Raw genomic sequence first — 13,394 nt, forward strand, 5'->3', positions numbered from 1 at the left:
TTGCATACTCAGGTACCCATTGCTTTTCTTTCACTGCATCAGGAATTTAGGTCCTAAATTTGGAGTTGAAAACTCCCTTTTCATACCCAGTACCCAAAAGTTGTACATCGCTTTATGGTGTCTTGGTCTTTTTCTGGTTAGTTTATAGAAACACGCTTCCAAAGAATTTTTAGCACAAATGATGAAATTTCTGTATCCATACTAAAAATGCAAACTTCTGCGTAAGTTAAGAAATTACAGCACTTGTACTTATGTATGTAGTTAAATATGACAAAATTAAGTGTTGTATTCAGTCATACATACACATCCAGATCGTTCAGTCGAGGACTTCGATTTGACCTATTTGAGGCTTCTCGAAATGAAGACTACCAAAAACACAAGGAAGTCTGCTATAAGGATGGTGTAATAGGAAATGTTTCTTCATGACTAGCATCGGTTGGTGTCTTTTCTCTTGCTTTGGTTTTTCAAAGTCTAGATCGATTTGATTACATTTCACGTGATTTCCACTTCCTCCAAGACTTGCACATCCACCTCTGACAGTCTTCCTCGTTCTTTGGAGCGAATGTTTGCAGTTAGTTGACTTCCTAACATATTTTGTCTAAAGGGTTAATTTGGCCTTTCTTTAAGTACCTTTTCCTCCATTAATTCAATTGAACCACTCAGTTCCCTGAGTGATTTATTTTACACTATTTGCTTTTTATGTTAGTGACTATCTGCTCTAGACTTTTTTTTTATCTTTTCTAATTTCTCTCCTGCAAAATTATAGGCTTGCTCTTGGTTTCTCATATTTAGGAGTTCCTTTTTGATCCAACAGAAGGCAGAGATGTAATAAATTTTCAATTTTATGAAAATTTATGAAATTTCATTACAATTTAAATTGGAGGAGAATTGCTGTGCTCTAAAATACAGTAGAAATTCTAACATTATAAAAAATCTGGGTTTTAATGAAATATTCTGTGGTTGCTAACTGTGATACTAATTCCTCATATATTCTGTTGCAAAATGTACATATTGTGGATATTCTGAATGTAAGGAAAATTACATGGATATATAGGTGGAGCACATAATTTATTTTTAATTTCGTGGTAACTGATTTTTGCATTTTCTATTTCTTTGGCAGTAAAGCAACAGTAAACTGTAGTAATTTTATACAGAGAATGAATGAGCATTCACCCTTGAAACAGAGTAATATTATGTGAAACTTGAAATATGCAAGAGAACAAAAATCCTCTTCTGTAATGCTTTTCATTTCTCTAAGGCCATTGCTTTTGCCAGTTTCTTTTGTTTCTCCTGCAACAAAAGAAGTTGGAGGGTTTATAGTTGCATATCTCTTCATAGATCAGCATGGTTGTGAAACAAAAATTGACCATCTACCGCCTCTCTGGGTATCTATCGCCTCATCTGTTCTAGTGTTTCACCACCCTCATCATAAACAATTTCTTCCTTATATCTAGTATAAATTTACCCTTCTTTCAGGTTAAAACTATTACTCCTTGTCCTGTTGCAATGGGCCCTGCTAAAAAGACTGTCCCCGTCTTTCTTATAAGCCCCCTTTAAGTGCTGAAAGGCTGCAAGAAGGTCTCCCTGGAGCCTTCTCAAAGCTGAAGAACCCCAACCCTCTCAGCCTGTCCTCACAGCAGGGCTGTTCCATCCCTCTGATCATTTTCATGGCCCTCCTCTGGACCCACTCCTACAGGTCGATGTCTATTCCAAAAATAAATGAATGAAAGGTGTCTGCTATCTTTATCCTGTCTGTATGTCAAGTGTAACAAGATCTGTGAGGCACCTTGTGTGCACAGTGCCTCAGAATTCAGAAGAGTACCTTAGCTTTGGTGTTAAGTCAATGTGAGTCAGCTCTTATGCAGAAAAGGTCTTTTTCAGCATCTCTTGCACCGTGATCTGTACGTTTCCACACCCTTTTTTCTTTTCTCTGGTAAAGAGTGTTTATCCAGTCAGATGGTGAGCTGTTGGTTTGCCTTGGCCAGATTTGTTTTATGGTGAGGTTTGGTTTTAGCTGGACCAGTCACTTCAACCAGCTTATCAAATTACAATCTGAGTTTTAGTGCTAGCATGGAACAGACAAATCAGAGCATGGGAAAGTTGTGGGGGGGAAATGCAGAAATGCCTTTTTCAGAACACGCCACACAGAATACCATAAAGGTGTGAAATGAACCTTCAATAGGTAGCAGTAGTGTGTCTCATCTTCGGACTATGTAAATGGTATGATGTGTGAAGCAAAATAAATAAATATATATATTTATACAGAAAAAAGTGAAATCTTGAAAAAGGGTGTGACTGCCAAAACAAATTAGTGTTGATTATATCCATTTTCTTCTTGTTTAAGCAAACCTAAAGATACTCTAATAAGCGTATGCACTTGCTAATCTATTCTTTGTGCATATTCTAGACAAGTTTTCCATAGTTTACAGTCGCACAGTTGTACTGTGGAGCAGTTTACCTTTAATATACAATATTTGGAGTGGGTTGTTTTTTAAAAAACTGATTCTTCTACCACTGTATTTTCCAGTAGTTTTGTTCATGTGAGAAATGCGATTTTTCAGAATTGTCAGATAATTTCTAATGTAGTAAAAACATGAACTAAATCAGCAATAAATGTTAATGCTGCTGTATAATGCACGCTAGACACTGAAAACCAAGTGAAAGACTTCTCCTCCCAGGTAACTTTTGGTGTCTCTCACGTACAGGCAGCGTCCCGCACTTGGTGAGTGCTTAGCATCTCTTGCAGCAGCCATTCCAGTAGCATTCCTTGAGCCTTCTCTCAACCATTACAACCCATTGTCTGTTTTCAACACAAAAAGTGCAAGAGAAAGAGCGAGTAAGTACTGTCGATTATGATGGGCTGTTAATTGCTGAATCAGAAACTGAAAGGTGCCGATACAAGCAGCTGAAAACTGGAATTCTTTCCTGGCATTTTTGTTGCCAGTTAGAAGTGCAGAGTTCATGAAGCAGGTACAGCTTAATTTTAACCTCACCCATAATTCTGAGCTGTTTGTTTCCTTTTCCCTGAGATGGATTTAATCTTTTGCAAATTGTCCTAAAATTTGTAAAGGATTGTGGAAACAATGGCCGGAGTTTATCCAATATTGATATAAGCTCTCGGCTCTACACTTTTACATTGCTGGGCAGCATAAGGTGAAGCCGTGGCTTTAAGGCAGCTAATGTCTATGATGTCCGTATGTCTATATCAGAAAGATGTAGTATATGAGATGAGAGATCTGCATATACACCAAAGTCTTACTGTAGTTATGTCTGCCCAAGGTGATGACAGGAAAAAGTCTGACAATGTTGTTTGTATTTAGGGTTTAAACATTCTACATAGATGGATTAGATGATATCTTCTGTTTTGTTAATTAATCTTCTGCATTCTACCTTCCTTGCAGTTTTGGGTATGCCTGACACAGTAGAAGAGATGTGTCCAGAGATCCCTCAGTTGGATGGGCTAATAAAGGAAATCAATGATTTAGCAGAGTCTGGAGCAAGGTACACTGAAATGCCTCACGTAATTGAGGTTATCTTACCCATGCTATGCAACTATTTATCCTACTGGTGGGAAAGAGGGCCTGAGAGTGCTCCTCAAAGTGCTGGGCCTTGCTGTACAATGATAACATCTGAGCATCTGAGCATCGTTCTTGGAAACATTCTGAAAATCATTAACAACAATCTGGGAATAGATGAAGCATCTTGGATGAAAAGAATCGCAGGTACTGTAAATATATTTAAAGACTAATTGTGTCCAATAGTATTTAATTACTTTGCTACACTTTGCCATATTACCCAGTGATATACTAATAATAATTTGTAATTAAAGCAGTGGGAAAGAAAGGTCAAGAATAGATAAGAGAAAGATACTTTGATTTTTTAATTATTATTTCTATCCATACATTGTGGCATCACTGTAAGCAGAGAGCTTACTACACAGCATAAGAGGTTTTGAAACTCTTACCTTCTCTCTGCATTGTATTAGAGCCTTAGCATGTATTTTAGAATTGCGAATTCCACTGATTTTCAAGACACCTGAAAATTGAGTATTGCAGTAGAGGGTGTAAGTGCTGTGCATTCTGTTCCTGAAATAGCAGGGCAAAAGCTAAAGAAAGTGTATGTGGTGAATTCATCCCAGGAGTAACCCCAGTTCAGCACAAGTTGCTTTGCCGGAGCAGCTGTGCCAGCTATCAAACGAGCAGAAAGATTCCTCAGAATGTCCTGCAACATGTAATAGCTAGCTGGCTGAAGAAATGTATTGTATCCAAATTTTATCACTCATCTTGAGTATAATATGCAGTGCTCTGTAAAGCTACTGTTTTTCAGCATAATTTTAAATACCGGAAGGTCTTTAATAATAATAAGGATGCCATTAAAATGTAGTAAGGAGTTTGATGCTTAATTGTAGAGATCACTGCTTGCAGTGCTGTGGTGGCTGCTTATCTATATAATGAGATCATGTGCTAGTGTGGTTTTTGCAGGGATTTTTAACTCAAGGTGTCTGCATTTTATTCCTAACGCTTGTACAACACAGTTCTATCGTCTTGCATTAGTCATTCATTCTCTACATTTTAGCTCACCCAAGGCAACAGAGGTAAACAGGGCAGTGGTGGATCCCCATCCCTGGAGGGGTTTAACATATGTGTAGGTGTGGTGCTGAGGGACGTGGTTTAGGGACCCTGGCAGTGCTGGGGGAACGGTTGGACTCAGTGATCTTAAAGGTCTCTTCCACGCAGATGATTCTGTGATGCTGTAGATTCTTTCAGAGCACTGTCTTCTGACTATTTTCTGACACTGTATACAAAAATCAAACACACGCACCAAAAAAACCCCAGACAAAACAGCCCACATGGTATTTTTGTGAGGACTTTGTGTCTCAATCCCTGCTTTGTTCAGGTGCTAAATTAGAGCTGTGCGACTTGCCCAAACCCTGGTAGTTTAAGTGGTGTAATACGGAAATAGTTATGATCTGAATTCCCAGGAGCTAGCTTTTAGTCTCTCAATAGATGCAGTTGTTACAAAGCTATATTCACACTTTTGTTAATACTTTTATGATGCTCCAGAAATATGTGAAGCACTATGACTTTTATGTGTTCTAGAACTGCAGAGTTGGTATCTATACGATGAAAAACATCAATTGTGCATTAATCATACGATTATCTGTGTTTTTATGTATAGTTTATGCTCAACCCATCATCAGCAAAGCCAGGCCTGATCTGCTCAAAACTCACTTTATTCCAACACTGGAGAAATTGAAGAAGAAAGCTATAAAGATCGTGATGGAAGAGGAGCAGCTGAGAGCAGACAGTAAAGCTGACACCCAAGAAGCTGAGTTACTCATTCTTGATGAGTTTGCGGTTCTTTGTAGAGACCTTTACGCCTTCTATCCAATGTTGATACGTTATGTAGACAACAACAGGTAAATAAAAAAAACAACTGAACGCATATTTATTAATGTACTGGAATCCACGATCAGATAATCAGGAAGAACGCAGTGCATTTTATGTTATGCTGAGAATCAGATCCTGAATATTTAAAAATTCTTCACTGACAGAATGATGGACGTTGAATTCACGCATGTTTCTCACATGCATTTGGCTTATTTGCTTGTATTGCAAGTGCATTGTTATAACTGAGAACGCATAACGCATATCGTGAGCGGCCTTATATATATATATGCTGCCGCAGCCCAGCGACGTTACCAGTGAATATGCCTTTCAAAAGTTTAAAAATGGCTAAAACCCTGAACTGGTAAGGAAAGGCATGTCGTAGTTTAGGCCCAGCTGGCAACTAAGCATCGTGCAGCTGCTTGCTCACTCCTCCTCACCCCCGCTGGGATGGGAAGGAGAATTGGGAGAAAAAGGCAAACCCCATGGGTGGAGAAAAGGAGAGTTTAACAGAACACAAAGAGAGAAGAAACAAGAGTAATAACAACAATTCTAATGAAGTAATACAGAAAGTGGGTGATATACAATGCAACAGCTCACCCCTCAGAACCTGCTGCCTGCCAGCTCGAACGGTGTACCTGTCCCCCGGCCGGTTCCACACCCCCTCTGCTCCCTGCCACGTACTGCGCATGACATCAGCATGGTATCAAATCCCCCATTGGCTGGCTGGGTTCAGCTAGCCTGGCTCTGGCCACTCTCGGCTGCTTGTGAAAATTAACCCTATCCTAGCCAAACCCAGGACAGGGTGAAAAACTGTTCTATGTCAATGGAATCATTCTATTTGTAGGTAATACCACAAAGATGTGAATAATTTGTGTGGCTTTTTTTTTAAGATGGAAATAAAAAATGTTTGGACAACATTGTAATGCCTTTGGAATTACCAGAGGTTTTTCTCCTCAACCCTTTACTGAAGGATTATTTTGTGCCTACACTTCCCCTTTGTTCCAGAACATGACAAGATGCTCTTCAGAAGAGTGTATGTCAGTATCTGCAGTATTTTAATTCTGTCCTCCAGTATCTACAGCCTCTTAACCCTGAACAACATCGTTCTGCATACAATCACTGTCCACTTATATTTTTTAGGTGTTAGTACATACTGGGCTAGTTTGGAGCATTTTCACTGCGTGCATGATCGTTTATGCTGTGAAGAAATTTATACTGCGAATTATTTGCCTTTTCTAGATGAATTCAAGGCTTTACTGTGTCAGAATTTGTTGGCAAGGAAACACTTCAAATTTTTTTGAAAACCCACAGATTTAACAGGGTGGTGGAGAAATCCAACTAGAAAGATAGAGTTAATGAGCACAAGTTATAACATACCAATTCCTTCTCTGTCTGCTGTCAGATGCCCAGTTTATCTATGGTCATATTAATGCATTTTAATTTAGAGACGCATGGGAGGGCTGCATCTGTTAGTTCATTTGCCCAAGATTTCTGAGCATCCTTGTGGAGGCAGACCCAGACTGAAGCTGCATTAGATCCTGGATTACAAAAATAAACAAACTGAGGCAGTCAGTCCTTGCAGCTCTACCCACTGACTCATCTCCCCATACTCTTTCTTCTCTGCCTGTTAGAGTGTTTTCTTTTGAGTCAACACAAAATCTTGCTAACAAAGTTTAAGTATGGGGGGGGAAAAAAAAGAAATACTCAAAGAAGGAGTTTTGCTTTTTAGCCAGATCTGTTTTCTAGACTGGTTCACAGAATAGACACAAAATATGTGTTGGCACCATGGGGAGGGGGAGCAGGCAGAAGTACGTAGCCCAGAATTAGGAGCTTTGTTGGAGATGGGTTAAACCTCCGTGAAAAATAGTCTCTCTAACCATGGTCATGAAAAATTGAAGTGATTCTCATTAAATTCCAATATTAACTATAGAAATGTAACCTCATCTATTAAATAGAGATTGTTATATTCAGTTGATTGTTTTAAATGTCTTATTTTAAATGTCTTTTGTTTTTGTCATTAGAGCTAATTGGCTAAAGAAACCAGATGCAGACTCTGATGAGCTCTTTCGAATGGTAGCTGAAGTTTTTATCCTGTGGAGTAAATCACATGTAAGATAAAATGTATACTGTTTCTTCCATTTCATTCTATCTTTAATAATGTTGTGATACATACAGATGAATTAAACTCCCGGTGATTTTTTTTTTTTTTTTATCTTTAGAATTTCAAAAGAGAAGAACAAAATTTTGTGATTCAGAATGAAATCAACAATTTGGCATTTTTAACAGGAGACACCAAGAGCAAGATGTCTAAAGTAAGTTACTAAAAATTTGTGGATCAGTTAAATCTCCAGTATTGCTTACTATGTTTCAAAAAGACTCTGAAAATCCACTCAGATTGCAGCTGCTGTGCTGGTAGATGAAACAAAAAGTAGTTTTGCTCCTTGATGATAGGCACAACAGTGACTATGCAAAATAAAGGTTATGTACCTTAGAGCTACTCGTTAGCTAAAAGTAGTCAGACACAAGATAAAAAAAAAAAAAGTCTTGATTTTAAGAAGTTGCATGTATGAAAGAATGTCGGTTGTAATATATAATATGGGTTGTTGATCTTTCGGGGGGAAAAAAAGGTAGACTGTTTTATAAAAGCAAGTGAAGAAACATCAGTTGCCTGATCTTTTTCTTGTGAACGTCAATCAGTAACATCCTGCCAACTTTGACAGAGGAGTCATGTCTTTCCATATCTCTTTATTCATACATCTAGCATGCCACACGTGCAGTCTTTCGTGTTTCTTATTAACGACCGCATTCATTTCTCTTTTATTCATGTTCAATATGACAAGATGCCGACATGATGGCTGGGAAGTACATTTGTTACCTGTAAATAGAGCAAATGTATGTTGCAAGGTAAAAAGTGCCGCTGTGACGTGAGCTGAGGAAGATTGCCTTACTCAATAAGTCAGTCAACGTCTAGTTCCAAATTAGTGCTGGCAACCGTAGCAAAGAACCCTTTGTTTTATTCGTATTTGTGATGTGTTTGAGTGATCCTATTTTGAAAGTGTTCCAGAGAAGTGGTGGCGTTTATTGTTTTGTATTTCACTAGATTGTCTGTAACCTAGCCACTGTAAGTCCAACCTCAGACAATAGAATGTCGAAACAGAACGTGCCATTATATTTCTTAATTCTCTTAAAAAATGTTTGCTCTTTTCCTATTATGCGTATTTTTTTTAAAGTTCTGAAATTTTGTTAAGCCAATCCCTGATACTGGAAAGTTTACAAGCAAAAATAACAGATTTTCTGCTCATCATTAGTTCATGATTGGCACTGAACAGCAATTCAAACTATATAGAGAATTCCATATTTGGAGAAAAGGAAATTTTTAATGTGTTTTCTTGTTTTCAAGATGCAGCTCATGGAAATCGTGGTAAAATTTAAATGTTGTATTATCCTTATTAGCAAGATGAGTAGTGGGCACAGTCCAGGCTATCTGATGATCAGTTGCACACTAACAGGGTCTGACATGTAGCTCTGTCACTGTATCGTATGGCAATCACTACATGTACATCTAACACAGATATCTCTTGTACGTTAGAACTGGCCTGAAGAGCCAAGAATTAGGTGTACTTTTTTAAAAAACACGATACATTAGAATGAGGTGATTCCCAGTTAATCTATATTGTGTCTCACTGCAGTATTGATGATAGGATAATATGATGTAAACTCTCCGTGTCCTATTTTAGACAGTCCAGTTATTAAAGAATAATAAAAATATTGGTAAAGAATAAAAAATTCTTTACCAAATAAAGAATAGGTATCCCTCATGCTGCTCCAATCTGGATAAAATGTAGAAAATTAACAGCAAGAATCTACATGACCCAAATTTGAAGGGGTTTGGTTTTGAGATTACATTTTCAAATGCCTTTTGTGTATAGTTAAATATATTTAAATGATATACGTAAATTTAAAGCATGAATTTAAATATATGTAAAATGTATTAGGCATATATAAATATTTTAAGTGTTTTAGATAAATATATTCTAATATATTTAGATATACAGATATGTTATTCATAAATACTTGTGTAAATATATTTATACACAACAAGGATGTAGACACATACATAAATGCACTTTTGTGCGTAGTGATTGCTAGTACAGGAAGACATTAGATTGTATAGTTCATGACTAAATATTGATTCATACGGTACCATATCTGCAGAAGTGATCACAGAGCAGCTGATCATTTCGACAGGCATTTGTTTCACAGTGACTTCAGTACCATGGTACGACACATGAGGCATCTTTCGGGAGTGTATTGGTTTTCTGTGTGTGGTTTCTAAGCATGAAATGATGACATTTCATGATCCGAAACGCAGCCGTTCGTTCTAAAACCAGCACATTCATTAAAGCATGCATTTAGATCTGAATATTTTTTTTTTAAGACTGCATAATTTAGAATAAACAAGAAATTCTCTAAGTAACTGGATTCCAGGGTTTCTTTCAAGGTTTGATATTTATATACTCAGGGAATAATCAGTAGAGGACATTACATTAGGGAACATTGTTTTTATAAAGTCTTGCTTTAATATTAACATTCGGCTCAGGAGGTAGTATGCTAGCAGAATAATTAGCACTTTCCTCTTTATTCACATTATTTTGTAGAGGAAGCAGTCATATCCAGCACTTATCAAACACGAGAACGTTGAGATAGCTGCGAATATGAACGGTGGCTATTAACAGTTGGCCCAAGACAGAACAGTTTGGGGTCTCTTAAAGGAGAAAGGCCCCCTGATGATCTCGGACTGCTTTAGACAACTGTCTGTCTTACAGCAGAGACAGGATCTATCCGAAGTTGTGATAGCACCAGTGTGTAATGTGTGATATATCATGTACGGAAGGTTCTATCTCTTTACATGCCACATGCAGATAAAGAAATGTGTGGAGGACGAAAGATTAGGATTACGTTATTTATCAGTAGCTAGTAGCAGTGGTAACAAATGACTCATCATTACAATCAATAAGTTGATTACGTACCCATTGTATTTTAATTATACGATACTAACTTTGTTAATATTTTCTCAAATAAATGTACTAACAGCTGAGCAAGTTTTTTAATTTTTCTTTTCTAAAAAAATGGCAGCAGATTGCTCGGAGGGGAATGGTAAGTTAGAGAACTTTCAGTCTGGGAGAGACTGGTAACTTAGATTGCTTTGACATAACAGATTCGTGATCGAAGTGTGGAAATGGAGAATTTAAGCACATTCAGCTCCACTAATCTGTTATTTTTGAACTCTTTATAGGTTTGTTGATAAAATACTATTTTGATCAAGATGTGATGATGTCCCATCGTGGTTTATAGTTAATTGGTATAAAAGACCAAACAGAAACATTCACATGCACAAAATAAATGTGTAATACATATGCGGGCGATTTTTCTGGGTAAGATTTGGAACCTAAATGAATGTGTGGCTGGGTATGTAACTTCAGTTGCTGCACACTTGCATAAGCTACTGAAGTTTTATTTGACTGGCCCTCTGTTTTTTTTTTTTAACCTATTTTTAAAAAGCATTTGGAGATGGCTATTATAGAAATTTGAGGCAGTCATAAAATCCAGGTTTGTGTTATGAAACAGCGTTGTGGTTTGCACCCATTCATAATATGTAATACATCTTACTTGCAAGTTTAGGGTGGTTAGAGGATTTCATGTTAGTATTTGCTGCAAGATTTTAGCTCTTTTCTTTGAGACTATTCCAATGGCATAGAATAAGTTTCCTTTAGACATACGATGATAAATCGTGAGTGGATTATCTCTAATAAATGAACTATAATTAATGTCTCATCTTTATTTACCCTCAGTGTATGTGTGCTGAGCCATGTCTGTGCAGCATCTACATGTTTCACACCACTGAAATGTTAAATTAAGATTTGCTATTTCTCTGAGTCAGGTATTGAAGATTCTAAGATGCTTAACCCTTACTTTTATGATTAGTCTCGTCTTTCTTGACTTGTAGCTTGTTTTCTTCACTATGTAATAGAAATACAGTAGGATATAAAAACAGATTTTAATAATAGCCTGGCTTCAACTTTTTGAGACTCATTCAAGTATCACAAGAAAACAAAGTTACTACTAGAGCTGTGACAGAAGGGGAGGGGGGCTGTTTGTGTTTATGGTTTTTTTATGTTTGTTTTTAACCAACAGTTTATAGTATTTTCCCATGCCTGATCAAGGATTCTTCTAAATAACAGTTGAATTTTTTGGCCGTTTTACCATAACTACATGGTTTTGATGTTGTCGTCTTAAGATTGCCAGACACAAAGATAATAGTGTTGTCTATCGAATACATGTTTATTTAAGTGTATTTATAGTATTAACATAATATACAGCGGGAAAAATTGTGCACGTATAAGAGTTACAGTTGAGTTTATAATAGAGTTCTCAAAATGGGTGTTGCTGGGAGATATGAGCTTAAGTCAAGTTCTCTCTCAGGCTGCCTTCAAAAGAGTGATGAGCTCTGCAATGGGAAAATACATCTGTAAAGGAAGTGCTGCATCTTCACAGTGATAGTTTGGTTTCCATTTCTAAGCATATTTTTTCTTAGTCATATTCTGGTGGTTAAAAGAGGTAGAAAAAGCTGTTTTGGTGAAAATATTTTTCGTTATTGGACTATCCAGAGTTCCAGACTCCTTCCTTCATTTAACAATATTGGGAAAAGCTGCAGTCATTAGTATCCTGATGTGGTTACTTACTAGATGTACTTCCTTATGTGCTGAAGCAACAAATGGTAGTGCTGAATAGCAACAGATAAGTTCATAAGTTCGATCATTTAATAAGGATTAAGCTGAATAAAAACGATTTCACTAAATCGCATTTGATTATATAGCTTATTGTTTTAGCTACAAACTTACGATATTTTCATTGTCCAAATAAAGCTAAGTAAGTTTATTACCAACTTGTAAACTTATCATCTTTTCATCTCTTTTACTTATGTTTCTTTCCCTTTATTTTCCTTTCATACAGGCCATGCAAGTAAAGGTACAGGTCAAAGTGCATGACGTGTCTTTGTTTTAGATTTAGAGACGATCAGGCTCCAAGCATTCTTTCCATTGATCATAGCAGTGGCGTCACAAAGTGAAGGTCCAGGTTCCCTGTGCCGTAAATTTTCATTGAGGTCAAGTGGCAGTATGTGACTAGAGCAGCTGCAATTCTCTTTGGCACTCACACGTTGCTTAGTGTGAAAACATCTTGTACAGTTACCTTTTGTAATCAACATCGATGTACGTTCCGCCTCTGCTGTCTTTCTGCAGTCTGATTTTTTTTTTGCTAATACATTGAAGCAGACATTTTCAAAGCAATGCCTAAGTAGAGTCATCAGAAACATGTATTTGGCTTTATGATATTCAAGAACAGCATATGGAAGAAATCTGTACCCTGTCCATAGACGAACAGGAGATTGTATTAGAACCAATAAGTTTAAATAAGATCTAGGGTTCAAATCCTACCTTTCTCCAAAATTAAAATCATCTTTACTAACCATGTGAGGTGTGACGTCTTTCCCGCACCCTGTGTGCTGAGGCATGGCTCCATGAAGAGTTTTTAATCGACTACATTGGAGGCATAAAAGTGAGCATTTGTGTTAAACTAATAAACCTGATTTCATGCTTTTCTATTGTTGACCTTCCCCAGCTATAGAGAGTAGAATTTAATGAATGATCTCATGATAATCTAGGGGAATTAAAGGTCTAAGTAGGACTGGAAATACAAAAAATATTAATTCCATCATCTTAAGCAGTTTTAGCTGATTTTTCTTTAGTGTAAATAATTTCTTGAGTGTATATTTAATTAGTATGAATCTAATGGAAAAACTGTAATTCTTTTTCTGCATGTATTTGTTGAAGAAATGTCCATTTGTGTGTTTAAATCCTCAGACAAGTAATATCATTATGTGCTGTTAGGCAGCCCGATCATGTCATTCTCCTTGTTGAGGTCCTTGTAGCACAGTTAATTATT

General features: G+C 36.9%; 1 protein-coding gene across 1 annotated transcript in view; it reads left to right on the forward strand.

Annotated features, from left to right (window-relative positions):
- The window catches only part of RYR3 (ryanodine receptor 3), a gene marked incomplete at both ends in the record, with an annotated part of 117,924 nt that overhangs the window by 84,792 nt on the left and 19,738 nt on the right, over positions 1-13,394 (forward strand). The window contains 6 exons of the mRNA XM_010139358.1: positions 2,706-2,836; positions 3,402-3,722; positions 5,179-5,419; positions 7,412-7,499; positions 7,610-7,702; positions 12,405-12,419. Coding sequence (XP_010137660.1) covers positions 2,706-2,836; positions 3,402-3,722; positions 5,179-5,419; positions 7,412-7,499; positions 7,610-7,702; positions 12,405-12,419 — 889 coding nt within the window. The remainder of the gene's footprint in view (positions 1-2,705; positions 2,837-3,401; positions 3,723-5,178; positions 5,420-7,411; positions 7,500-7,609; positions 7,703-12,404; positions 12,420-13,394) is intronic.

Source organism: Buceros rhinoceros, unplaced genomic scaffold, assembly GCF_000710305.1.
Source record: "Buceros rhinoceros silvestris isolate BGI_N320 unplaced genomic scaffold, ASM71030v1 scaffold15077, whole genome shotgun sequence".
In the NCBI taxonomy this organism is placed as follows: domain Eukaryota; kingdom Metazoa; phylum Chordata; class Aves; order Bucerotiformes; family Bucerotidae; genus Buceros; species Buceros rhinoceros.